Raw genomic sequence first — 26,607 nt, 5'->3', positions numbered from 1 at the left:
CACACAACACCTGCACCTTCGCACGCCCTTCCACCAACATCCTCACGCTCACCTCTTCACACAACACCCACGACCTCTGCCTTCACCCAGCTCCTTCCCATTCTCCCGCACCCCCTGCACGCCTCCCCCCATCTCCCCAGCTCTTGGGGGTCGCACCCTCACCATCCCCCACCCGCATCAACCCGTGGTCCCCCTGGGTCTCACGCCTCTCGGGTCCCGGCCCCGCCCCGGCCCCGGCCCCGCCCCGGCCCCGGAACCCCGCCCCCGGGCGGGCAGGGGGCGGGGCTCGGGGGCGGGGCGGGCGGCGCGGGCGGTGCAGGTGCCGGGCCGGGAGCGAGCGGCGGCGGCGGCGGCGGTGGCGGCGGCGGCGGCGGCGGCGGTGGTGGCGGCACCATGGGCCGGGCCCGGCGCTTCCAGTGGCCGCTGCTGCTGCTGTGGGCGGCCGCGGCGGGGCCAGGTAGGGTCGAGGGCCGGGGTCGGCTGGCCGGGCCGGGGCGGGGGGCGCGCTGCGGTGACAGCCCGGCTGCCGCGGGGCCGCAGAGGCCGAACAATGCGCGCGGGGCCGGGCCGGGCCCCCTCCCCGGGACAAAGCGCAGCGCGGGCCGGGAGCAGGGAGCTGGGAGCCGCGAGCGGGGGAGGGGGACGCGGGCCCCGGCCGCTGTGCCGCAGTCCCCCCACCCTGCACAGGCCCCGATCCCGGCGGGGACAAAGGGACAGAGACCCCCCCTCCCCACACACACACACGCAAGCCCGCCTTCTCCGGGCCGGTCCCGCTGCCCTTCTGTCCGGTCTCTGCGTCCCTCTGTCCGCCTGTCTCTGAGTCCCTTAGTCTCTCTCCTTGTCCCCCACCCTTGTCCTCTGTCCCTCAGTCTGGAAGTCCTGTCCCCCTGACTGTCCCCCTTTCTCCTTGCCTCCGTGTCCCCCACCTCTCCATCCTGTCTTTGTCCCCCACCTCTGTCCCTTGGTCTCTGTCCCTTTTTACTGGGTCACTCTGTCCCCCCATCATCATCTCTATTCCCTCTTCTCTGCCCCTCTATATTTCTGCCCTCTCGCTCTGCCCCCATTCTCCCTCTGTCCCTGTCTCACTGTCACCCTTGTTTCTCTGTCCCCCATCTGTCCCATCCCCTTTTCTCTATCCCCTGTCTTTCCTGCCTGTTTCTTTAGCCCCCTCTGTCACCTCTCTTCCTCATTCCCCCCACCATCTATCCTCCTCCCACCCCACCCCCCACCCCCCCACCCCCATCCCTGTCCCAGGGTGTCCCTGTCCCCTGTCTCTCTGCCTCCCCTCTCTACCCTTACAACCTCCCCCATCTCCATCCTTCATTTCTCCATCCCTTTATCCCTCTGTCGCCCTGGAGAGGAATTGAGTCAGACAGGGCACCCTGAAGGGCCTTGGAGGGAAATGTGTGTGTATGTATGTGTGTGGGGAAGTGTGTGAGGAACCTTGGCATGTGGGCACACACGTGGATTCGGCAATTGCCTCCCAAACGCTGCCCATCCCCAACCATTCACACACCCAGGCCATAACTTCTAGAGAAGACCCCCTCCAGGACAGGCAGGGAGCCGTCCACATATCCTCAACACACTCTGTGAAAAACCGGGGACCTCCAAGAGAGGGTGACCCTGAGGCTAGAGACAAGGTCAGGAAACGTCACCCACACACTCACACTCCCACAGTGCGTGTGTGCCTCGATCCTACCACAGACCCCCCCACCAACTCCCTGGTGGGGAAGGCTGCTCTTAGGGGGAGTGCAGCACCAGAGCAGCACCGGGAAGCGGGGAAGGGCAGGAAGCCGTGTAGAGATTTGGGAGAGGCGGGTAGCCAGATGGCACAGGGCTGGGGGGCTGAGTTTATTTAAATCCCGCCTGCTGCCATTCACCCCAGCAGGGGCTGTTGAGCACCCTCCGCTCTTTGGGCCTCAGTACCCCTTTCTGTAAAGTGAGGATGTTGAACTCAGTGACCTGAAAGGGAACTCCAGCTCAGACCTCCCAAGGGGTTTCTAGCAAGTTGGGTGCGGTTACAACAGCCCCCCCACCCCACCTCGCCCCACCCCTGCAGGGTTTGAGGCAGAGCTTTCCTCTCCTCAAGACCTGGTGAGGGGCAAAGCTGACTTCTTTTGCTGCCCCTTGCTTTATTCTACAGTCTTCTGCCACTGCTTGAAACTTTCATCATTTCTTCCTCTCTTTGCAGCAGACACGCCACAGTTTCCCAGATGAGCGCTTTGGTACCACATTGCCATCCAGTTTTTATTTTTCTCTCTTTCTTTTTTAGGCCCCAAAACCAGATTCCTAGAATCCTAGAACCAATGAGTCCAGTAAACAAAGAACCTGAGGGTATCTTAAAACACTGACACCTTCAGGATCCTAGAATCCCAAAGTCTTTAGAATCTTGACACCTTTAAAATCCTAGGACCTTGATAGCGTTAGGATTCTAGCCTCTTGACATCTTTAAAATTCTGAGATCTCGACTGAATCTTGACGACTCTGATATCTAAAATTTTGACAGCTTAGACTGTCATGGGATGGAGTCTCAGAATCAGGAGGTGGACCAAGATGACGGCCTACCCAGGGATCCTTTCTCCAGCATTCCTGGGAAGGTAGCTGGATAGGCTTGGTTCTCATTTTAAAGTCACTGTGTCCTGGCACCCTAATCCCTTCGGTAAACTTTCTCTAAATTAAACAGCACAGGGCTTTACAAGTTGGGAGAGAGCTGGGTATCCTGGGGAGCCCTCTGGACTGGGAGCCGAGGGATCGGCCTCTCTCTGGTGTAATTTCATGTTCGCCCCTGTCCCTTCCTGAGCCTCACTTTCCCCTTCTGTACCATATGCGCTAGGGAGCCAGAGTACCTGGTGTCAGAGGGCCCTGCCTGCTTTCCTTCTCACTGGGTATTTCTGAATGACCTTGGCCACCAGATCTGAGGGGGTAGCCCATGGTCCCCACCTCATCTTCCTCTTTGTCACCCCCTTTCCTCTCTCTCCTTGGCCAGCCAGCAGGAATGGGGCTGGAAGATGGGGTCCCTTTGTGCCCTTTCAAAAACGAATTCTGTCTTTCCTGGCTTACACATCTGCCAAGAACACCGGAGAAGGATGATGAGATTTATGCCAAAGGAAGGAAGGGCCCAGGGCGGGCAGCCGAAAGGAAGTGAGAAACAGGGAGATGCGTTGCCCGCCCAGATGCACGCGGGCAGAACCAGAGATTCCCAGGCCGAGAATCAGATAGAACTGAAAGGGGCAGAGAAAACAGATATCCAGATACAAAGACAAGACAGAGAGACTGTTAAGAGTTAGGGGGGCTCTGTAGAAGCGGGGGGGCTTGTTGATCCCAAATGTTTTCCTCCCAAGTGATTCACTTTTCCCTGCTAAAGTTCTGACCGGCCCCTCTAAGATCAGGGGGACCTTCCATCCAGTATGAGTCACCCCGGGGTGCAGGTCTTGGGACGTTTCTGTCCCTGACCCCCACCCACCCATGAGCCAGATGCCCGAGTCCCCAGAGCAGGGGTCAGGTTCTGCAGTGGATTCCAAGACCTTAGACACAGCAGGGCTGGGGCCTGGGGTGGGTTAATGTCGTGCGAGCCTGGCCTGTCCCCGTCTTGGGGAACACAAAGGCAGCTTTCTCTCTCTGGGTGGGGGAGGTGGGGGGGTGCCTGGAGACAGTCAGACTTGCCAGCGCCCAATGGCCTGTGGCACCAAGACCCAAGCACCCACTGGTTCCTGCCAGTGTGGACCCCAAGCCTGTCTCAGGCCCATAGGTCCTCTGGGAGCCCGGCCTCAAGGCTCCTCTGCAGGCTCTCAGTGGGCAAGAGGGCAGGGACAGAGCCTGGGCTCTCCTGGGAGGGGGTGAATAGAGGGGACTGGGGGTGGAGGATAGGACAGTGAGGGCTCAGTGCAGGCTTGCACCCTTCCCAGAGGGAGCAGGAATTCCCCCATGACCCCATACCCAGGGGGAACCTCCCACCCCCTGGCTGGGCCCGAGGCCCGGAATCTAGGGAGTTCTGAATATCCCAGGAACGTGAGGGGGGCCACAGGGGGCACTTTGTGTGTGAGGCTGCTGACTCACCCCTACGCCCCCACCTGAAGCTTGGTCCCTTGTCCCCCTTGGAGAGGGACAGGGGGCTGGGAAGAAGGCAGGACTGTGGTTCTGAGGGTTGAAGACTGTGGACCAGGAGTCAAGTTTCTGGGAGAGGAGGAGGCTGGGGGCCAGGACTCCTGGGTCCAAGGGAGGAGGGGCTGGGGTTTTAGACTTCTCCTGGGGTAGAAGGCAATGGGTCCTGAACGTGTGTGTGTGTGTGTGTGTGTGTGTGTGTGTGTGTGTGTGTGTGTAGGGGCTGGGGGCTTGGACTCCTGGGTCTGAGGAGAGAAGAGACCTGAGGGTCCATACGCCTAGCAATAGAAGTACAGACTACCGACTCCTGGGAGAGGAAGGTGCTGGGGGTCCCACTCCAGGTTTCTGAGGGAGGAGGGGCTGGGACCCTGATGCCTAGGTCCTGCGAATACAGGCGCCTTCACAAGGCTGAGCTGGGGAAGAATTGACGCTTTGTGCTAGGATGTTCGGACTCCGCCATTGATGGGGGGCTAAGGGGGGGTTCATTCAGGACGCAGGGATGTACCACCTCCCTAGGGGAGGAAGTGGGGGAAGGAGGCATGAAGCCATGAGCCCCCTGGGGAGCGGATACAGAGGGGGTGGCTGTGACCTTCCCGGAACCATGACCTTGAGACTCCCTTGGGTATTTGCTGACTCAGGACCCAGGAAGTGCTCCCCCCACCCCGTTTAGTCTCCGTGGAAACATCCAGCAGCTGTGCACTCTGGACCCCTGGCTCCTGGGTCCTGAAGGAGGAGGGGGCTGGAAGCCCAGACTCCTGGGTTTGAAGGGGGAGAAGATCAGGATTTCTAGGGTTGCAGGAGGAAGAGGAGGCTAAGAACCCAAACTCCTGGATCCTGACTGGAGAAGGAGGCTAGGAGCCTGGACTCCTGGATCCCGGGAGGAGGCAGTGGGAGGTTGGATTCCCGGATCTAAGGGAAGAGAGGGCTGGATTCTGGGTCTCTACATATCACCTGCTTGGCCACTCTTTCCCAGGCCCTCCCAGTCCCTTTTTCCAGGCACCATCCCCATGACGACTCCAGGCTGTCAACACCGTTTAAAGGGCCAGTGCCCCAGTCCCAAAAGCTTCGCCCTCTCAGACCAGAAAGTCCCGCCTCACCACCCCCCAACTCCCCAACCCCGAAACAAAAGCTCCTGGGACATTAATATTCCAGGCACGGACACTGTTGGTTACTGACTCCTCAGGAGGGGGAGGGAACAAGACAAAAGCCCCCCACCCTCACTCCATGTGCACCCGCAAGCAGAGAGCAGAGGAATAATTGAGGGGGGGACAGATGTAGAGTTCCTGATGGCTCCCAAGAGATGTTGAGTTTCTGCCACTGTCTTGCCTGGGACCCCTGAGCCTCATTCTCCACATCTGTAAAATGGGGGGCTAGCACTGGGCTAGCCCTGAGGTCCTATCTATGGATAGGCTTTAAGATGGTTGTTTGTTGGTGGTTTTTTGTGGTGTTTTTTTTGTTTGTTTGTTTAGGCACCAGAATGTGCAGGCAAGCCAGTTTTCCTGTGCATGGGTATGTTTCTGGACTTGTAATAACAGGAGCTTTGCAGGAAGGGCTCCCCAGGCTCCAGGCCCTGGCATCATCCCCCCTTTTACATAGAGGGCATCAAAAAAGTCACACCACTTGCCCAGGGTCACAAAGATGGCCAGTGGTCCAGCTGGGATCAACCCAGGTGTTTAGGAGGAGAATGATGACGTCTCAAAGTCATCAGGAGGCAGAAGTGAAATCCTGTCTGACATAAGCTGTTCATTCCTCTGTCTCCCAGACATGGACCGAGTTTCAGGCACACTTTGAGGCACTAGGGGTGCGGCAGCAAAACCAGTGGATGACACCCCTGCCTTCGTGGGGTGTGTATTCTAGTGATGGGGGACAAATACAATCACCAAGTAAGCAAACTAACAAAATAACTTCAGGGAGATCTCCGTAGAAGAAATAGTACAAATGGCATGGCAGAGAAAGTGTTCTGGGGGCAGAGGGACCAGGTGTGAGTGGAGGACTCCCCGAGGAGGTGTGGATGCGAGTGAGCAGAGACCTGATGAGAGCATGAGGGAGGCAGTTGTGGGAAGATCAAGGGCAAAGAACTGCAGGCCAAGGGAAGTGTAAGGGCCCTGAGGTGGCGTCATGCTCGGTGAGTCTGAGGAACTTGGAGGCCAATGAGCCTGGAATGAAGGGAGTAGCGGGAGGGTGGCTGGAACTGCCGTCAGAGAGGGGCCGGGCCACACAGCACCTTGAAGGCCCAGGGAAGGAGGCCAGATTTTATTCTCAATGTCATGGGCAGCCTTCAGAGCATCTTAAGCAGAGAGATGACTTGATCTGATTTACCTTCTTGAAAAATCCATCTGGCTGCTGTGTGGAGAATGGCCTGAGGGGGGGCAGGCATGAAAGCAGGGAGCCCGGGGAGTAACTCTTGAAGGTCAAGGTAAGAGATGGTGTCATCGGACTAGGGTGGTGGTAGAGGAGGTAAAAAAAAGTTAATTGCTTTGGGTGTTTTAGAGGTAGATGGATAGATCTTGCTGATGGAATGGATGTCAGAGTGAGGGAAAGGTTTTTAGGCCTGAGCAACTGGTTGGAGGTTGTGATATTTACGGAGATTGAGAAAACATGGAGAGGAAAATACTTAAGGCCAGGATTGGACATATTAAGCTTGATGTTCCAGGAGGTGCTAAATTAACCCCTAATAGGCTTATATACACAAAGCATGATATTCAAACCTCAGCGAAGTCCAAAAGTAGGCAGCCAGCTCCACATCATCACCAGAGATTCAGGCACCTTGGGGCTCTTAGTTCCACCATCCCTACTGCCCTTGTCCTCTTGTCAAAATGGCTGCCAGAACTCCAGGCCTCACATCCTAGTTCCAGGCAGCATAAAGGTGACCTAGAAGAAGACTGACTTATCCCCTTTGTTTAGGAAGTCCTCCCCAAATTACCACATGAATTACCAGAGGAGTTAGTTTTCCTTCTATCAAACGGGATGAAAGTTTATCACATGGCCTCACTTAGCTGCAAGGGAGTCTGGGAAGTATTTTTTCTGCTGGACATAGGGCATCCATAAATACACTCAGGGTTCTTTTATTAAGAAAAGGGAATTATATGGGTCCTGGCTAGAAAGCTAGCTGTCTCTGCCTCCATCCTCCAGAATTTATCTTTTCTACCCCTCAGCATCCCAGTCAGGTTACCTAGCCCTGTTACAGGGAATATAACGTTTCTGATGGGCTATTACACTGATTTATGTGTACCTCCCCATAAATCTGGAAGGCCTTCCAGGGCAGGGTCCTCATCTGACTCATCTCTGGGCACCCAGCCCCTAAACACCTACCTACATTCAGGAAACGCTTGAATGAACGGGCCATAAGAGACACGAAGCTATAGTTATCCCACATTTAAAGGTAAATAACCCAATCTGGTCATGGCACTTTTCCTGTTTAAAAACCTCCCTCCACCAGCCTTCAGAATAAAAGCTCATCTCCTAGCTTGGCATTCGTGGCCCCTCACTAGCACATCCCAGAACCTCTCCCCAGTGCTGCACACAGTTCCTTCCACCCAGACAGCCAGGAGGGGATGTGGAAGCAAACTATGGAATTAAGAGAGAGTTCTAGATGCAGATTCTGCGCCCCCCACCCCCCACTGCGCCTTACCTTGAGCAAGTCATTTTCTCTCTCCAGACCAGTTTTTCTCATCTCTCAAATGGGAATTAAAAAACCCTGGGGATTGATAATAGTGCCCAGCTTATTCGGATATCATGGTGAGGAGATGGAAATTGTACAGCTGATACCCTTACTGCAGAGCCTGACACAAGTGCCTAATAAACACTAGCTACCACTATGTGGTTATTTTATTTTGAAGATGACCGTGACAGTGATGATGGTGACGCTGATGAACCCCAGCTCTGAGCTCCACTCTAGGCTGTGCCCCTGCTGAAAATACCCCCTTACTAATCCCCTGCCTTGTTCCTCTGATGGATTAATCCGGATAGGTTAACTGCAATAACGTGAGCCTTGAAATCTCAACGGCTTAACAAAAAAGTGAATTTCTCATTCGTGTCACAGTCTTGTGCAGGCAGGTCGCAAGGGACAGTCAGTCAGGGCCCTGGGCTCCTTCCAGCTTGTGATCCTGTCTTCCTAAGGCTCCTCGGGGTCCTCTCCATTCAGCCAGCGAGAAGGATCTCGAGTGATATGAGCTAGACTGGAAGGGGTGTCTCTCTGTTCCACCTACATCGCATTGGCCAGAACCCAGTCACATGGCCCCAGCTGAGTACAAGGGATCGTAGGAAATGTAGCCTGATCGTGTGTCGTACCAGTTAACTTTAGCAGTGTAACAGACCCTCTAGAACGTGGTAGTTTGCAACAAGAGTCGCGTTATTTGCTTATAACTCTGGGAGTCAGCAGTTTGGACTGAATTGGCTGGGGAGTTCTTCTGGTCTCAGCTGGAGTCCCTCAGGTGGCTGCAGTCACCTGGGGCTGGAGGGGTCAGGATGGCCCCATTCACATGACTGGCAGGTGGTGTTGGCTCCTGGTTGGGCTTCTCTCTCCACGTGGTCCCTTGCCGTCAAGGAAGCTGGTCTGGGAGTCTTCACCCAAGGGTCTCAGGACAGCAAGAGGGCATGAATGGAAATGGCAAGGCCTGGGCTCCAGAACTCTAAACAGTATCACTTTTAGGGAATTCTGTTGGCCATGGCAAGTCACAGGGCCTGCTCAGATTCACAAGGCCAGAGTGTCCCCTGAATGAGAGGAGGAGCGAAGTCAACTTAAAAAGGACACGTGCAGGGATGGGAAGGAAATTGTGGCCGTCTTTGCAGATAGACTACAACGGGTGCCCAGGTGTGGAAGATGGGCAGCTTCCCACACCTGGTGATCTGCTCGCTCTAAGATCTGGGTCCAGTGGAGCTTCCTTCCAGAACTTTCTTTGATCACCCATCTCCCTAGGTGGCCCTGGTCTCTCCCCTTCCCCTGGGCTCCTGGTGTGCCCCATGCTGTCCCCATTAGAACACATACCAATGGATCTTGAAGGCAGCCCCTCTGGACGGATTTTCTCCATCTCCCAGAGTCCAGCCCTCAGGAAATGGAGGAGGATGCGATGGACTGAATGAGAGGGGAAAGAAAGAGATTGGCGGTTTGGCTGGGGGAGGAACAGAGGGAGAGAGAAAAGACTGAATTGCAGCCCTCCACTAGTTTCTCTGTCTACTGGTCCAGGGGCTGGACAGGAAGTACAGACAGAGAATGTGACCGTGGCGGAGGGAGGGGTGGCGGAGATAACCTGCCGTCTGCACCAGTACGATGGGTCCATAGTTGTCATTCAGAACCCAGCCCGGCAGACCCTCTTCTTCAACGGCACCCGCGGTGAGTGCTGGGGTAGGGAATCTTGAGTCTTGAAGGAGGAGGGCTGGGGCCCAACCCCTGTGTCCTGAAAGAGGACAGAGCCAGAGTGGAGAGTGTGGACTCTTGGGTCCTGACATTGTGGAGCTAGGGGTCTGGACTCCTGGTCCTGTGGGCAGGAGGGCCTGCATCATTCTGGGTCCCCAAGGGAAAAACTAGGTGGGCCCCTTAGATGCACAGGTATGGCTGGCTGGAGAAAGGACGCAGAGCGGGGATCTTTAAGCTCCTGGTGGAAGGAGGGGACCCCTCAAGCCAGGATTCCCCAGCTTCATCCCTTCCTATTCCATTCTGTCTAGCCCTGAAGGACGAACGTTTCCAGCTTGAGGAGTTCTCCCCACGCCGCGTGCGGATCCGGCTCTCAGATGCCCGCCTGGAAGACGAGGGGGGCTACTTCTGCCAGCTCTACACGGAGGACACCCACCACCAGATTGCCACGCTCACTGTATTGGGTAACGCCTCCCCTCCTCAGCCTCAACCCCCCTCTCCTTTTTCCTCTGCTTCTCTCTTATCCTGAGCCTTGATTTTTTTAACCTGGTTGTTTTTTAACCTCCTGGACACCTGGCCCCGGTAAACACGGCGGGTCTTCCTGGCCTCTAGCCTGGGTTTGACCTCTGCCCCCCCGCCCCCCGGGACCCGTGTTACTTTGAGTCCACCTAGTGCCTCAGCTGACCGCCCCCCTTACCTCTTCCTCCCTACGGCAGTGGCCCCAGAGAATCCCGTGGTGGAGGTTCGGGAGCAGGCGGTGGAGGGAGGCGAGGTGGAGCTCAGTTGCCTAGTTCCGCGGTCGCGCCCTGCCGCGGTCCTGCGCTGGTACCGCGACCGCAAGGAGCTGAAAGGTACTACCTGGGGTGCGGGGGCGGGAGGGGAGGTGCCGGCGGGGGCGTGGGACCGAGAGGAGGCGGGGCTTGGAGAAGAGCGCGCGGACAGACAGTGGCCGCTCGATGTGCAGCGATGAAATGAAGTGATAGAGAAGAGGGCGTGGGAGTGAAAGAGAGAGGAGTTCTGGGACGCGGCTTTGGGACGGTGGGCTTGGTTCGGGGGGTGGGGCGAGGCTTGGAGGCCGGGGAGCGCGGCCGGCGGATAAGTGGCGGAGCCTGGCTTACAGCGCGCTTAGGTTTGGGCTGGTGGGCGGGGTGGGTACCCCCTCGGCGGGCGGAGCCCGACCCTGGCCTGACAGCTTCCCCGCCCCGCCTGGCAGGAGTGAGCAGCGGCCAGGAAAATGGCAAGGTCTGGAGCGTGGCGAGCACAGTGCGGTTTCGCGTGGACCGCAAGGACGACGGCGGCATCGTCATCTGCGAGGCGCAGAACCAGGCGCTGCCCTCCGGGCACAGCAAGCAGACGCAGTACGTGCTGGACGTCCAGTGTAAGTGCCTGGCGGGCCGGGACCGGAGACAGGGCTGGGGGGGACCAGAGGGTCCCAACGCCAGCCGCTTGCCCCCGGGAGTGTTTCCAGCCCCGTGTGATGACCTGAACCAGCACTCTCCCATCTCACTTCCGCCCACAGACTCCCCCACGGCCCGGATCCACGCCTCCCAAGCTGTGGTGAGGGAGGGAGACACGCTGGTGCTAACGTGTGCTGTATCGGGGAACCCTAGGTGAGCTCCTGGACCCGAGACTCCTGGGTCCTGACCAGAAGATCGGGGACCTGGACGCCTGCGTCTCGGGGAAGAGGGAGGGGACTGAGCGAACAGAGCGGCCTGGGGCCCGGACTTCTGTGTCCTGAGGGAGGAGGAGTCTGGGGGTTTGGGCTTGTGGATCTTGAGGAAGGAAGCTGTGGGGCCCTGGGCTCCTGGATTCTGACAGTCGAACAGGCAGTGGGCGGGAGGCTGGGTTCCTGAGACTGGTGTTGGGTGGGAGCTGCGCCCGGGACTGCAGGTTTTACTGGAAGGATGGGTCTAGTAAGGACCCTGTTATTTGGGAGATGCTACTTATCTAGATTATTGAGAAGTCAGAACTGGATGTTGGCACCTGTGTCCGTAACTCTCACTATACTTTGCTCATGCCCAGGCCAAACCAGATCCGCTGGAACCGCGGGAATGAGTCTTTGCCAGAGCGGGCCGAGGCGGTCGGGGAGACGCTAACACTGCCAGGCTTGGTATCAGCAGATAATGGCACCTACACTTGCGAGGCGTCCAACAAGCACGGCCACGCGAGGGCGCTCTATGTACTCGTGGTCTACGGTGAGGGCAGGCCGCGGCCGGCCAGGGGGCGGGGCCTCGGAGGAGGTCTCCGGTCGTCCCGGGTGTGGCGGGGCCTTGGGAATGGGCAAGCTGCTTTGGACAGTCTGAGGGGTTTTCAAGGGGCCTGTGCAAAGTGTGATTCCTTGGGGTCAACGGCCACCAGAACTCCTGGAGTTCTGCGGCCAGATTGACCGTCTGGTTTCACACTGAGCTCCGCAGTGTCCTATTGCGGGTAACTTTGCGCCTTAGTTTCCTCACCGGTTAAGTGGAAATAAACAATAGCACCTACCTCATAGGGTTGTGAAGATTATATGAGCTAAATGTATAAGGCGGTTGGAATGGCCCCGAGCACAAAATAAGTGTTATGTGTTTAGCCCTTATGACGGTGGGACAGGCATTTCGGAGGTTGTTGGGCCCTAGCGCAGCATTTTAAATACCTGGAGCGCTTTAGACAAGATGGGAAGGGATTTGGACCTGAAGTTCTGTGAGTCCCAGGAGCTGAAAGAAATGGGATTTCCTGTTTCTGTTTTTTGGGGAGTGGGGTGGAGGGAGGAATAGTGGGATGGTATTGGCAAAAGGTCTCAAGGGCTGGGTCGGGCAGTGTACAAACCAACCCGCACGCATTCTTTGTGGAAGTGGAGCATCAGGAAAGAGTGGAGCCGGGACAAGGGGCCCGGAGTGGCAGTAATTTGAGGGGCGTGGCACATACAAGCACAGTTAGTTGTGTGGTTTGGTTTAAGAGATCAGCAGCGATGGGGCAGGGCTGGGACCCTCCTCCGATGACCTGGTCCTGCGCCCTGTATCTCTGGCAGACCCAGGTGCGGTGGTAGAGGCTCAGACGTCGGTGCCCTACGCCATTGTGGGCGGCATCCTGGCGCTACTGGTGTTTCTGATCATATGTGTGCTGGTGGGCATGGTCTGGTGCTCAGTACGGCAGAAGGGTGAGTGGGGGCGGGGTCTGAATTCAGCGAGGGGTGTCGTTGGTTGTGGGATCGGGAGGGGGCGGGGCATAGGGCTGGATTGGTAAGAGGGCGGGTGTACAGCCAAGGGGATACAGGGGTGGAACCCAGACCCTGAGTTCGAAATCCACCGGCACCTGGGGCCAAAATTCCAAAAGGGCGGACCTTTCTGCCACGACTCTAAAAGGGGTGAAACGTTGAAGGCGAATTAAGGCCGTGGGTTTGAATAAAACAATTTATCTTCCTAATTGTTGGATTCGTTGGGAGCAGAGCAAGGAACACCGCCAAGAGAATGGATAAGGGTGGTCTTTCTGTGAACTTTTGGAGTCTTCCTAATTCTGCTTTTACCTCTTTCTCTCTGCCCCTGTTTTGCTATCCCCTGCACTTGATGCTCTCTTCCTGTATGTTCCATTTCTCCCTCTTTCTTCGCCTGGTATGTCTTGTCTGTCTCCCTCTTCCTGTATATTTCTGTACAACTCCTGGGTCCACATATATGTTGCCTCTGCCTGGGGGTCTCTCACCCCTCAGGCTCCTATCTGACCCACGAGGCCAGTGGCCTGGATGAGCAGGGAGAAGCAAGAGAAGCCTTTCTCAATGGCAGCGATGGACACAAGAGGAAAGAAGAATTCTTCATCTGACCCCACCTCCACCCAGGCCTGGGCCTGGTCCTGGGCTGGGGTCCACCCCACTGCCAGCTGCAAAGACATTTACCAGAGTCTGGGATGGTGGGCTTCTCCCCCCACCACTAACACCTCAGACACTTGGGCAGGGATGGGGGTGTCGGATCCCGAGTCTCTGCAAGGGCCAGAAGCAAGGGCCCAGAAGTCTGGGCCCCCCAGGGGGCAGGGGCCAAAGGTCCAGACCCCCCAAGTCCAGGGAGGGCGGTAGGGTTTGGGTTGGGGAAAGATAACTGGGGGAAGGCCAGGGCCCCTAGGCTGCAGAACCAGGTCTTGTGGGTAGGGGGTCAGATTCTGGGAAGGGTGGGGGGGCAGGGAAGGGGAACACAGATTTCTTTGGGGGTCCCAGACCCCGTGCCAGCCATTGTAGGAGTTCCACAGAGCTCTGGGCACCTCTTTGCAAAGCCATGTTTGCACGGTGGGGGTAAGGGTGGGGGGAGGGCATGGAAACAGGGATTCTGTGTCTTTGTGTCATAACTTTGATGGGGGCGATGAGGGAGACAGCCCCAACCCTTTTCTCCAATCCCCAGGTTCCTGGGCTCCCCTTCCCTCCACCTCCTTCCCCCCTATCTGTCCTATCCATATTTGTCTCTCTGTCCACCCACTCCTTGGGGGGGCCTTCCCTGTCTCTCCTCCAGGCCCTCCAGGGAGAGGGAAAGGAGTTTGGGGAGGGGGTGCGTTGGTCTCTATGGTTTTATATATAATATATTAAAAAAAAAAGTAAAAATCTGTATGAAAATATCAGATTGCACCCCCCTCCCCTCATTCCTGGCTTTTGCCCCCTTTTTCTTGTAAAAAAAACAAAAACAAAAACAAAACACATTTTGTACGGGGAGGGGAACAGGGAGGGGGTTTGGCAATCCCACTAACCACCATTAAACTGAGGAGAGAACAAGTGTCAGGTGGCTGTGTGTCTGTCCCTCTGCCCAGAGCTGTACTATGTTGGGAGGGGAACTGGACTAAGGGAGGGAGGAGGGAGAAGAGTAAGATGGTTACTGGTGGATGGTTCAAGACAGGAGAGGGTCCTTACCTCCCTGTATGAGGGAGGTAAGGAGGGCACCTCCTCTTTTCCAAGAAATCTGTTTTTTTTTTTTTTGTCTTTTTTTCCCCTGGCCACTCCATCAGCCAAAGGTCACTGAGTCCTGTCTCTTCAGTAGTAGATCCAATGGCTTGGATCCTTACCCTGGCTTACCCCTACCCCTGATGTCAGCCTCCAAAGGACCTTTTAATGACTCACATCTCACCCTGGCAACACCTGTCCCTGCTCTGCTCAAAACCCTTCACCTCTAGGTCAAGTCAAACCCCCTTAGCCTGGCATTTCTGACCCCTCACTCATTCAACTAAATTTTAAATGAGTGATTCTAATTTTATTTTATTTTATTTTTTTAAAGATTTTATTTATTTATTTGACAGACAGAGATCACAAGTAGGCAGAGAGGCAGGCAGAGAGAGAGAGAGAGGAGTTAGCAGGCTCCCCACAGAGCAGAGAGCCCCATGCGGGGCTCGATCCCAGGACCCCGGGATCATGACCTGAGCCGAAGGCAGAGGCTTTAACCCACTGAGCCACCCAGGCGCCCCAAGTGATTCTAATTTTAGACTAAAAAATATATTGACCCCTTACTTTGTGCCAAGTGCTGCTCAAAGATGTGGAGATGCCATGGTGGACAAAATAGGCAAATGTTAGGTGTTCTAGATGCCTTAGTACTAATCTGAACCTTGATCCTGTTCTAGGCCCTGAGGACCCAAAGAAAAAGGGTGACTCCATTATAACCCTCTCAAAGCTTCCATGAGGAAAACAGACTGAGCAAGAAAGCAAAAAAACAACCCTAAATTTCAGATTGCCATAATTACCCTTAAGATAAAACTCAGCGTAAGGGGATGTGGGGTATTATTAACTTATTATGGAAGACTTGAACTGCAGAAGTAGACAGGACAAACGAAGTCCCATGCACCCTTCACCCCAGGTTCCACAACTACTGACTCATGGCCAAACCTATTTTATCCACAACCCTACTCACTTTTCTAAAGCAAATCTGGAGGTGCCATCTTTGAAAGATCAAGGAGAGCCTGATTGGCACCTGTGCCAAGAAATGAATGATGAACGTAAGACCAGCTATTCAAAGATCAGAGGGAAAAGCATTTTCAGGCAAAGAGAATAGTGAGGGGAAAGACCTGAGGTGGTAAAGAGATTACAGTGTTTGAGGGGAAGTGGAGCTAGACTGTGGAGTGGATAGAGGAGAGTGAAGTCAGAGACAAGTAGGAGAAGATCACGTGTACAGCCCCTCAGCCATGATAGAGTTCGGATTTTTTCTAAGTGTAATGGGAGCTCACTGGAGAGCTGGAATCAGAGTCAATTCCAGGAAGACCGGAACCCTGCAACAGCTTCCGATACCGTCAGCGTGGTCTAAGCTCTTAACTTCAGCTGTAAGAGCCCTTCCCTTCTCTTAATTCTGTGTTTCAGACATACCTGGCTGCTATCACTTTCTTAAATCCTGCACTACTTTTTGCCTGTAGGCTTCTACCCTTGCTGTTCCCTCTGCCAGAAAAACTCCTATTCTAATTGGCTTCTATTCATCCTTGGCTTCAAGTTCACTACCTCTTGGAAGCCTTTCCAGGCTGGGGCAGGCATCTCCTTTGGCTCCCACAGTTTCCTATACACCACTCATCCCAAGTCTGACTACTCTGGGTTGTGGGTCTGACGTGTGGCTCTCCTTCCTTTGGGGTGCCATGAAGGTAGGAGCCAGGTGTGTCTTGTCTACAGCGGAAACCACAGTGCCCACCAGCACAAGGATTGGCACACAAGAGAGCAGTAAATATTTATGCTGGGGGTGGGGGGAGGGCTTGTGAGGGTTAGTAAGTGTCTTGGCCCTTGAGCCCCCTCTCCGGGTGCAAACTGATGCCAATTAAAAGGCCACCCGCTCAGCGCTAGCCGCGATCCCTCAGCGCATGCGCTTTGTTCAGAAGCGCCCCCCATATGCTAATCACGGCGTTCTGGAGTACGGCCTCTGCGGGGAATATGCAAATCATCCCTTCAGCGCCGTAGGGCTCCTATTGTCCCTCACTAAGATTATGCAAATAAGCAAGCCTCAGGCACAGGATCCAGGCCTAGCTGGTGCTCCCAACCCCTAGCTCATCCCATTTTCTAGAAGGCGCTTTCTCGCTCGCTCACGCACGCGCAAGCCTTGCAGTTTCTTGTTCCGTTTTGCCGCGGACTGTACCAAGTAAACCCGGACAGCGAGGGGCAAACCCCGCAACCCCCTGCGCGGGCCTTGTCGATGGCCCGACTCCGAGAGCCCCTCTTCCCACTGTGCGACGGGAATGGTTCATCTCGCCGCGCAAGCGCCCTAGGCTCTCCACGCCGCTTTGCACTCCCTCCTACCCGACTTGCAGCGCAGGCGCAGAGCCCAGGCGTGCAGCCGCCGCCGCCGAGCCAGAGCGGGGGCAGCTAGCGCCGGTGAGTGTCCGGGATAGGGGTGCGCGGGGCATGCTGGGAAGCGGGCGCTACGGCACCGCTGCATGATGGGAGTGACGGCTCCCGTCACCGGGGCCAGCAGGCAGCCGTCTTGGCCCGTGGTCGCCGGAGGGCGAGACCTAGGCTCCCTTTTCTCCCCCAACGCGGCTCGGTGCAGTCCTGGGGCATCCTGGGGAAACGGGACGCTCCGCCCTAAGGCATTGTGGGAGGCGGTCCGCTAGTCGTTATGGGCCTAGTGCATTCTGGGAAGCATTATCCTAACTCCTTGTGGGGAACCAGTCCCTTTTGTCACACACCTTCCGCTGAGCATCCTGGAAGCTCGGAATGCTTCGATGCAGAACACCTTGGAAGGTGGTCGTTATAGGCCCGACGCATCCTGGGACAGATTGCCGCAGGGCATGGTGGGGACCAGTCCTTATTGTCTGGCATAAGGTTTTGCTCTGGCCTCCTTGCCTTAGCATTGTAGGAACGAGTGCCTGTTATGTTCACGCAGGGCATCTTGGGAGTTGGTTACTGTAGGTTCAGGATTTGGTGGGGCCTAGGCAGTGTTTTCCTTGTGGTAGTGAGGGAGCCTCATTTATGTCCTTTTAAATTGTGGAAGCCAGTATGGCCCGTTGTGGGAATGGGATTTGTGCACCAAAGAGTGTCTCCACTTGACATCTGGAATGGGATTTGTGCACCAAAGAGTGTCTCCACTTGACATCTGGAATGGGATTTGTGCACCAAAGAGTGTCTCCACTTGACTATGGAAGGTCCTTGTGTGATGTGAGTTTGGGGGAAGGTAGGCTGGACTGGTGAGCGATGTCTCCTGGTAATCTCGTGGGAAGTCCTGATTGTCTCTAGTGTGTGGTTGCCGGGTAACATATGGAACGTCCAGTTAAATTTGAGTTTCAGATAAATAACCTTTTAGAAATATTTATCCCAAACATTGCATGGAACCTATGTATATTAAATAATTTTCTGTTGATCTGAAATTAAAATTTAACCAGACATGATCTGTTTACATTTACTAAATCTGGCAGACTTATCCTGGCATAAAGTAGACATCCCAAATTAAATGGGACCCTACAAGTAATAGGGTATTATGACAACTCTCCTCTAACAATTATGAATCTCCTTGTTCTTAAAGCCCAGATCCAGGTGTCTTTTTTTTTTTTTTTTTCCAGACCCATGTGTCTTTAGAAAGCTCCCCTGCCATTGCTAGCAGCTCCCCCATCCCTCTACCCTCATGCCCCAGCCTCCTCTAGGCTTCACTTTTTTTTTTAGTCCTTAGAATTAAATTTGGCTTGAGGGCGCCTGGGTGGCTCAGTGGGTTAAGCCGCTGCCTTCGGCTCGGGTCATGATCTCAGGGTCCTGGGATCGAGTCCCGCATCGGGCTCTCTGCTCAGCAGAGAGCCTGCTTCCCTCTCTCTCTCTCTGCCTGCCTCTCCATCTACTTGTGATTTCTCTCTGTCAAATAAATAAATAAAATCTTTAAAAAAAAAAAAAAGAATTAAATTTGGCTTGAGGCTTTGAAGGGATTGCATGTTTTCCACCATTGTGTACCCCAGTACAAGTCTTGGCATAAAGAGGTGTAGCTGCCATCCCTTTGACTAACTTGCTCTTCCCGGCTGTTTACTACCAAGGAGTGCAATTGGAGACAAAAGAATTGCCGTGTGTGTGTGTGTGTGTGTGTGTGTGTGTGTGTGTGTGTAGGGAGGTATGGGTGAAGAGAGAGAAGAAAGAGAAGACTTCTTGGCAGAGGTGGAGATGGTATTTGGGCTCGAAGAAGTACAGAGGTTCTTGTGTTTGAGGTGGGCTTTAGAGAGCAAGTAGGAGTTCTCCAGACAGACAAGGGGAGAGGAGGACATTCCAGACAGCAATAGTAGCATTTGCTAAGACCCACAGATGTGAAAAGTCCTGGTGAGCACTGGGAGAGGTAAGAAGTCCGGAATGGCTGGGGTTAATAGAAAGGATTATGGGTGGGAGCATTAATAGCCATTGTGGATGGAGTACCTGCCACATACTGGCAGCTTATATTGAAGGAGCCCATTGAATCTTCAGAAAGTTTTTTCAGTCTGAAGTTCATTTTATTAAAGGTAGGGTAACACCAAATCCTAGTTCACCCACCAACTAGTTGGTGTGACCTTGAACTACATGTTAATTCTCTCTGTGCCTCGGTTTCCTCTTGGACCAAGGAGGTGATAATCTCTCAACATAGTTATAAGGACTACATGGGTTAAGCCCTGGGAGCCCTTTTGTACTGAGAAGGAAACAGGCTGGAAAAGTTAAGTCCTTTGCTTGAAGCTACATAGCTAGAATATGTCAGATTTGGGGTTTAGACTGAGACACTGCCTTGCCAAGGATAGGACTAGGGCTGACACAAACTAGTGCTGTCATACCACTCATTTAAATATGGAAGTCCTTCTAGACTGACTGATAAATCACCACTATATCAAGGAATCCCCTCCCCGCAGCTGCTGCTTTGGACCCTCCCCTAGTATCAGAGTTTCTCACAAACCAGCAGCTAAAGGCTGAATTCCTGGCATAGGACCATGTTCCACCATGTTCCACTCAGTTCTGATTGGTGCCCATGCTGATACCTGCTGCTAAATATTGGGATATTACCCTTCCCCATGCCACTAAGAGCTTTGTTGCCCAGATGGGGAAATTAAGATCTATAGAAGAGCTGGGGTGACCTTTTCCTTTCCCTCAGCACAGAGCACACAGCTGGGCCTGGGGAGGCAGATGCTATGTAAAAATTTATTTAAGTCACCACAGGCCTTTTGTTGCCCTGTGCAGCATCCTACTCTACCTGCCGACATCCTGCATTGGAGAACTTGTGACCCCGGTGTGACTGTGAAGAGCTGGCTGGGGAGGGACGCTACCTAGCTGCTGCTCTGCTCCTGTCTCCTGTTCCCTCCCCTGGCCATGACAGAGACCCGTGAGCCAGCTGAGACTGGGGGCTATGCCAGCTTGGAAGAAGACGATGAGGACCTCTCTCCAGGTGAGGCACCCTTAGAGATGGTGGTATTGCCTCGAGTATCATCCTGGCTTGGAATTGGGGCTTCACTGAGAAATCTAGAGCGGGGCTGTCTCCTTGTCTTCCTAGGTGTTCCATTCTGGCTGGGACTGTGCGCCCTGCTGGTGGAATCCTTCTGGCTGAGACTTCTGGGGGCTGTAGATTGACTAGGATTGCTCTCCTTATTGAGGGTTCTAGATCGGCTGTGGTCTCTCTCTTCACTGGGGGTTTGAGATCGGCTGTGCTCTCTCTCCTCGCTAGAAGTTTGAGATAGGCTATGACCTCTCTTGCTGGAGGTTCTAGATAGGTTGTGAGCTCTCTCCTCTCGGGGGGTTCCAGATTGTCTCTGATTTCTTTCTTTTCTGAATGTTCTGGATTGGTTGTGCTCTCTCTCTTTTCTGAAGGTTCTGCATTGACTATGACCTCTCTGTTTTCTAGGAGTTCTGGGTCGGCTGCAATCTCTCTCTTTTCTGGGGATTCTGGTTAGGCTATGATCTCTTTCCTGGCTGGAGGTTCTAGATAGGCTGTGATCTGTTTCTTTGCTGGAGGTTCCAGATTGGCTGTGCTCTCTCTCCTCGCTGGGGGTTCTGGATCGCCTGCCACCTCTCTCCATGCTAGGGGTTCTAGATCGTCTGCCACCTTTCTCCTTGCTAGGGCTTCTAGATAGTCTCTGATCTCTCTCCTTACTAGGGCTTCTAGATCGCCTGTGGTCTCTCTCCTTGCTGGGCGTTCTAGATCGCCTGTGGTCTCTCTCCTTGCTGGGACTTCTACATTGTCCTCGACCTCTCTCCTTGCTGGGTGTTCTAGATTGTCTGTGATCTCTCTCCTTGCTGGGGCTTCTACATTGTCCTCGACCTCTCTCCTTGCTGGGTGTTCTAGATCGTCCATGATCTCTCTCCTTGCTGGGGCTTCTACATTGTCCTCGACCTCTCTCCTTGCTGGGTGTTCTAGATCGTCTGTGATCTCTCTCCTTGCTGGGGCTTCTACATTGTCCGTGACCTCTCTCCTTGCTGGGTGTTCTAGATCGTCTGTGATCTCTCTCCTTGCTGGGGCTTCTACATTGTCCGTGACCTCTCTCCTTGCTGGGCGTTCTAGATCGCCTGTGGTCTTTCTCCTTGCTGGGACTTCTACATTGTCTTCGACATCTCTCCTTGCTGGGTGTTCTAGATTGTCTGTGATCTCTCTCCTTGCTGGGACTTCTACATTGTCCTTGACCTCTCTCCTTGCTGGGTGTTCTAGATCGTCCATGATCTCTCTCCTTGCTGGGACTTCTACATTGTCCTCGACCTCTCTCCTTGCTGGGTGTTCTAGATTGTCTGTGATCTCTCTCATTGCTGGGGCTTCTACATTGTCTGCGACCTCTCTCCTTGCTGGGCGTTCTAGATCGCCTGTGGTCTTTCTCCTTGCTGGGACTTCTACATTGTCCTCGACCTCTCTCCTTGCTGGGTGTTCTAGATTGTCTGTGATCTCTCTCATTGCTGGGGCTTCTACATTGTCTGCGACCTCTCTCCTTGCTGGGCGTTCTAGATCGCCTGTGGTCTTTCTCCTTGCTGGGACTTCTACATTGTCCTCGACCTCTCTCCTTGCTGGGTGTTCTAGATCGTCTGTGATCTCTCTCCTTGCTGGGGCTTCTACATTGTCTGTGACCTCTCTCCTTGCTGGGTGTTCTAGATTGTCTGTGATCTCTCTCATTGCTGGGGCTTCTACATTGTCTGTGACCTCTCTCCTTGCTGGGTGTTCTAGATTGTCTGTGATCTCTCTCCTTGCTGGGGTTTCTACATTGTCTGTGACCTCGCTTCTTGCTGGGGTTTCTAGACTGGCTGTGACTTCTTTCCCTTCTGGGGGTTCCAGATTGGTTATAATATGTTCCGTTGCTGTGGGTTCTGGATTGGCTCTGTCTTCTCATCTGACTGGGAGTTCCTTTCCGGGTACGACTTCTTGCCCTACTGTGATTTCTCTTGGAACTGTGACTTCTCATCCTACTGTGGGCTCTCTTCTGACTTCGACTTCTTGCTCTTCTGGGCATTCTAGACCGGCTCTGACTTTGGGTCCTACTGGGGGTACTGGACCAGCTGTGGCTTTGGGCCCTGCTAGGGGTACTAGACTGGCTATGACTCCGGGTCCTGCTGGGTACACTATCCTGGTTGTAACTCTTGACCTTGCTGGATACTTCATTTGGGCTGTAACTCCATTGCCTACTAGGGGTGATCATCTCACTATAACTTCTCACCCTCCTTGATGATGATGGAGAGTGGCTATAACCTTTCTCCTTGAAGGGAGTTCTAGTGGGGCTGTAACTCTTTGCCCTACTTGGGGTTATAGCCAGCCCAGAACTCTTTCCCATGCCTGAGGCTCCTGGTGGGCTGTAACTCTTCTCTCTGCTCATATTTTTAGGCTGGCTCTTACTTTTTTCCCAGTTGTTGTTTCTAGGCCGGCTGGAACTCTTGCCCCCACTCTGTTTTTTCTGGGAAGTAGGAGTTCTCACCCTGTTGGGCACACCTGGTGTGGCACCATGAGTTCTCATCCTGCTCATAGTACTGGCCCTGCTGGGTGACCTCTTGGAGCTGTGGCCTCCCCTTCTTCCAGGAGTTCGGCCCCGGCTGTGAGTGCCCCTCCTTTGGTGGCGTCTTACCCCACTGGCCTTGCTGACTTTGCTGCCCCTGGTGTCAGTGCTGGCCTTGCTGGGCGTTCTTGCCCTGCTGTGGACTCGGGGCTTGCTGCCGGGCTGTTTAGAAGGGGCTGTCTTTGTACTTGCCCACTTGGTAGACTTGGAACTGCTTGGGCTTGTGACCGAGTTGGGGGCCGTTGATGGCTTAGTGGACACCGAGGAGCTATTGGGCATTGCCGATTTGGTGGGCTTCAAGGAGGCAGGAGGCTTGGAAGGTACTTTGGACATTGAGGGTTCAGTTGATGCTGAAGACATGCCGGGCTTTGAAGATCTTGTAGGTGGAGAAGGCATGGTAGGTGCAAAAGGGCTGTGGTCCTTAAAATCACAGTGGACATGGAAGACCTGGTTGCCATGGACAATGACCTGATTGCCTTTCCCAGGCCAACCGCGTGAAGTCATAGTGGGCTTTGAAGGCCCTAGACAGCTGGTGGTGTGAAGTCAGGTGGGAGGAGAGAGGGGGTGGGGGGGGAGGGGTGGGGGGGTGGCGCTCTCCCAAGGCCAGAGGGGTTTCCTCTGTGTTGCAGCCATTCAGCAAATGTCCACTGAGACTGACTGGGTACTTAGCACTGCTGGGACGTGGAGATAGGTCAGGCCCCGGGCCTGCCTTCCAGGAGTCCCCTGTCTCCAGGTCACTACGCAGGTGGTCAGAATGTGTTGGGGTTTGGATGGAGGGGGTTTGGGGGGGCGGGGCAGGGGTAGAGGGTTCCCAGATGAGAGAGATATACTAACCACCTGAGGAGTCAGGGAGAACCTCACAGAGGACGTGATGTGTGAGCTGGGACCTTAAAGAGGAGAAGGAGTTTGCTAGTAGGGAAGAAAAGGTCACCAGCTGGGGGGAAGAGCAGAAGCAAAGGCCTGAAGGGAGGAGGGAGATCAGGGCCTCGGGGGCACCCATGTGCACTCGGCCCAGATGTCCTGGGCTGGGCAGTGTTGTGGACCCCAAAATGAGTCAGACCTGCCCTCAAGGGGGTCCTAGTCTGACAGGGAAGATGTACTGGGGCCCAGATGGCTGCAGCCTTTAGGACAGTCACCAGGGGAGAGGCTGGGCTAGCAGGAGTCACCGTCATAGCGGCCAGAGCTTGTCCTGGGGCCTGGATGAGTAGGAGCTCGCCAGGTGGACAGAGTGGGGGCAGCCTTCCAGGTGGGGGGAGCAGCCCACACCAAGGCCTCAGGAAACATATGTTAAATGGTAGAGAGACAGCAGGACAGAGGCAGGAACAGGTAGAGAGAGCCAACACTTAGCACCTACTCTTATGCCCTGGCGGTGCTGGGGAGCCAGCAGTGAGTCAGAGCAGGTCTGGTGGGAGAGGATGGGGACACAGAAGGTCACGGCCCTGTGGGCTTAGGGTGAGGACAACCAGCGGGGAAAAGACAGTGAGTGGCTGCCTAGAGTGAGGAGATCTGGGACAACCTCACCAAGGAGAGAGGCTTCCTACTGGGTCCTAAAGAATGATGGGGAAAACCAGGGTGAGACATTCCCAGCAGAGAGAACTGGTGTGAAAGCCTGAGAAAAGGTTTGCTAAATTGAATGCCAGGCACAAAGAAGGTGTTCTAGATGCTAGAGGCACAGCAACGAACCCGAGTCCCTGCTTTGGGGACAGGCAATAACCACAAGTCGATGTTGGGTACAGGAAATTGAGGAGAAAAACAGAGTCAGGAGCATAGGGAGTGCTGGGGAAGGGTTGCCAATCAGATGGAGTGGTGAGGGTGTCCCCGAGAAGGTGACCCTTGAGCAGAGACTTGGCAACGGGAGGGAGCAAGCCTTATCCATCTGTGAAAATGGTCGCAAAGACCCTGTGACAGGTGCATGAGGAGCCCAGTGTTGTTGGCTGAGTTGTCACAGGACCCCTCTGGGTTGCTGGAGGAAATTGAAGAAGAGGGGCCAGGATGGACACAGGACAAGGCTGTGGCAATCCTAAGGGGATGCTTTTGACAGGCGCCTGCAGTATTTCCCACACCGCTGCCACCGTAGGGGGGCCTCCCTCCTCCCTGACCAGTGCTCTGTGTGCACCCCCCCATAATGACTGCTAAGGACACCCTTACCTGTCATTGACTGCAGATTGTTTTCGTTTCTTTACCCAACACTTGTCCTGAACATGTCCTGCATGCCCATGAAATCACAGTAATATATTTGTACTTAACAAGTATTTTAGTAGGGCGCCTGGGTGGCTAAGTCGGTTAAGCATTTGCCTTCAGCCCAGGTCATGATCCCCAGGGTCCTGGGATCAAGCCCCAAATCTGGGGGCTCTGCTCAGCAGGGAGCCTGCTTCCCCATTTCTCTCTGCATGCCTCTCTGCCTACTTGTGATTTCTCTGTCAAATAAATAAATAAATAAATCTTTTTAAAAAATAAATAAAATTTTATTTTATTTATTTGAGAGAAAAAGAGAGCGAGAGAGAAAGAGACAGAGACGGGGAGTGCAGAAGCCGGGGGAGGGACAGAGGGAGGAGCAGACACCACTGAGCAGGGAGCCTGATGCAGGACTTGATCCCAGGGCCCTGGGATCATGACCTGAGCCGAAGGCAGATGCCCAAACATCTGAGCCACCCAGGTGCCCTAGATTTATTTATGTGAGAGAGAGCACGCATGCGCGCACACTGGCGGGGGAGGGCGGAAGGAAAAGGAGACAGACTATCTCAAGCAGACTCCTGAGTGCAGACCCCGGTGGTGCAGGGCTCAATCCCATGACCCTGAGATCAAGACCTGAGCCGAGATCAAGAGCCTGACACTTAACTGATGGAGCCACCTAGGCGCCCCAAGAACAGGGCTCTTAAAATAGCAAGGAACACTGTTATTGTTACTGTTTTTATTACTGCTACTTCGTCCTTATTAAACTCCTAAGATGCAGTTCTTGCAGGACATCCGATTGCTTAGACACTGAGCAACTACCGAGTCCCAGGCCGTGTTCCATGTGACTGGGATTCACTTGTTGGGAAGAGCAGGGCTGTGTGCAGGCTCCCCGCTCCAGGCTGCGGCCAGTCGGAATGAGGCTCAGGGCAGGGGCAGGGCCCACGTCCTCAGATGCCTCTGTCTCTCCCCTCTGTTCGTCCCCCTACAGGCCCTGAACATTCCTCTGACTCTGAATATACTCTCTCAGAGCCGGACTCCGAAGAGGAAGAAGATGAGGAGGAGGAGGAGGAGGAGGCCACTGATGATCCTGAATATGACCCCGGCTACAAGGTGAAGCAGCGCCTGGGGGGCGGCCGGGGGGGCCCATCCCGCCGGGCCCCCCGTGCAGCCCAGCCCACAGGCCCCCCAGCCCAGCCCTGCCAGCTCTGTGGCCGCTCACCCCTGGGGGAGGCCCCACCGGGCACCCCGCCTTGCCGGCTCTGCTGCCCTGCTACAGCCCCCCAGGAAACTCCAGCCCCTGAAGGCAGGGCCCTTGGGGAGGAAGAGGAGGAGCCGCCTCGGGCTGGGGAGGGCCGACCAGCTGGGAGGGAGGAGGACGAGGATGAGGACGAGGAGGAGGAGGGCACCTACCACTGCACAGAGTGTGAGGACTCCTTCGACAACCTCGGGGAGCTGCATGGGCACTTCATGCTGCATGCCCGGGGTGAGGTGTAGGCAGGGACCCTCCCAGGGAGCTTGGCAAGAGGGGCGGGGTGGGAGGAGGGGGTTGAGGAAACAGGGGTGATCACAGCAGTCATGGGGGACAGGGGTACCGCCGGTCTGTGTCGTCTTAGTGGTAGATGTGTGAAGGCCAGAATAAAAGCCAAATTCTGTGTGTGTCGGTCCAGCGTGTTTGGTGTGCGTGTGTGTATGTGGACACTCGAGTGTGTGAGGCCCGGGCCTGGGCGTTTATCTCCCTCCACCACGATGCTCCTTCCTGGGGGAGCCTTAACCCCATCATCACCAAGACTTTAAACATTTCCTGAGTGCTTGTGTCCTGTGTGGTTTCCACGTATTTACGCATAGACCCCGTGATATGCAGGCTCAACGCCACAGAGGTTTCGGCGCCCACATCAGAGTCCAGGGTGGGTGTTTCAGGTTGGGCAACCCTTCTTCATGCAGTGATTCCAGGACCCAGGCCATCCCTTAGCCAACTGAGTGGCCATCGCCTGGGTCCTGCTGGTGGAAGAGAAAGGCAAGGTACATGCGATGTCTTACCAGCCCCAGCCCCAAGGGGGCACATACTGCTCCCATTGACGCCCTTTTGCTGAGAAACGAGTCACACGGCCACA

General features: G+C 54.8%; 3 protein-coding genes across 4 annotated transcripts; 2 read left to right on the top strand and 1 right to left on the bottom strand.

The window, feature by feature from the left end:
• The first annotated feature begins 312 nt into the window (after nucleotides 1–312).
• Nucleotides 313–13,991, top strand: CADM4 (cell adhesion molecule 4). The gene is made up of 9 exons (XM_032325729.1): nucleotides 313–457; nucleotides 9,287–9,433; nucleotides 9,766–9,918; nucleotides 10,171–10,305; nucleotides 10,668–10,832; nucleotides 10,974–11,064; nucleotides 11,477–11,649; nucleotides 12,462–12,590; nucleotides 13,137–13,991. Exons 1-9 carry the CDS (start codon nucleotides 394–396, stop codon nucleotides 13,244–13,246), a joined length of 1,167 nt encoding a protein of 388 aa, XP_032181620.1. The 5' UTR covers nucleotides 313–393; the 3' UTR covers nucleotides 13,247–13,991.
• A 5,644-nt stretch (nucleotides 13,992–19,635) lies between these two features.
• ZNF428 (zinc finger protein 428) lies at nucleotides 19,636–26,152 on the top strand. Its single transcript, XM_032325730.1, has 2 exons — nucleotides 19,636–19,743; nucleotides 25,485–26,152. The coding sequence occupies exons 1-2, from the start codon at nucleotides 19,668–19,670 to the stop codon at nucleotides 25,988–25,990; spliced, it is 582 nt and encodes a 193-aa protein (XP_032181621.1). The 5' UTR covers nucleotides 19,636–19,667; the 3' UTR covers nucleotides 25,991–26,152.
• Nucleotides 19,696–22,861, bottom strand: SRRM5 (serine/arginine repetitive matrix 5). 2 transcript variants are annotated; one of them, XM_032325723.1, is made up of 2 exons: nucleotides 20,686–22,861; nucleotides 19,696–20,541 (listed from the first exon to the last, which is right to left on the bottom strand). In XM_032325723.1, exons 1-2 carry the CDS (start codon nucleotides 22,823–22,825, stop codon nucleotides 19,703–19,705), a joined length of 2,979 nt encoding a protein of 992 aa, XP_032181614.1. In that variant the 5' UTR covers nucleotides 22,826–22,861; the 3' UTR covers nucleotides 19,696–19,702. The 2 variants fall into 2 exon arrangements, with proteins under 2 accessions (XP_032181614.1, XP_032181612.1); XM_032325721.1 differs by having other exon boundaries at nucleotides 19,696–22,861.
• Nucleotides 26,153–26,607: the final 455 nt, after the last annotated feature.

The sequence above is a fragment of the Mustela erminea genome, chromosome 19 (genome assembly GCF_009829155.1).
Source record: "Mustela erminea isolate mMusErm1 chromosome 19, mMusErm1.Pri, whole genome shotgun sequence".
In the NCBI taxonomy this organism is placed as follows: domain Eukaryota; kingdom Metazoa; phylum Chordata; class Mammalia; order Carnivora; family Mustelidae; genus Mustela; species Mustela erminea.
This window is presented reverse-complemented; position numbering and strand designations above follow the sequence as displayed.

Bases quoted from the DNA above. Each gene is read 5' to 3' on its own strand.
- ZNF428 (XM_032325730.1), top strand. From the start codon at position 19,668: ATGACAGAGACCCGTGAGCCAGCTGAGACTGGGGGCTATGCCAGCTTG. The intron at 19,744-25,484 runs GTGAGGCACCCT...GTCCCCCTACAG, and splicing joins CGATGAGGACCTCTCTCCAG to GCCCTGAACATTCCTCTGAC.
- SRRM5 (XM_032325721.1), bottom strand. From the start codon at position 22,825: ATGACTTCACGCGGTTGGCCTGGGAAAGGCAATCAGGTCATTGTCCAT.
- CADM4 (XM_032325729.1), top strand. From the start codon at position 394: ATGGGCCGGGCCCGGCGCTTCCAGTGGCCGCTGCTGCTGCTGTGGGCG. The intron at 9,434-9,765 runs GTGAGTGCTGGG...CATTCTGTCTAG, and splicing joins CTTCTTCAACGGCACCCGCG to CCCTGAAGGACGAACGTTTC. The intron at 10,833-10,973 runs GTAAGTGCCTGG...TTCCGCCCACAG, and splicing joins GTACGTGCTGGACGTCCAGT to ACTCCCCCACGGCCCGGATC.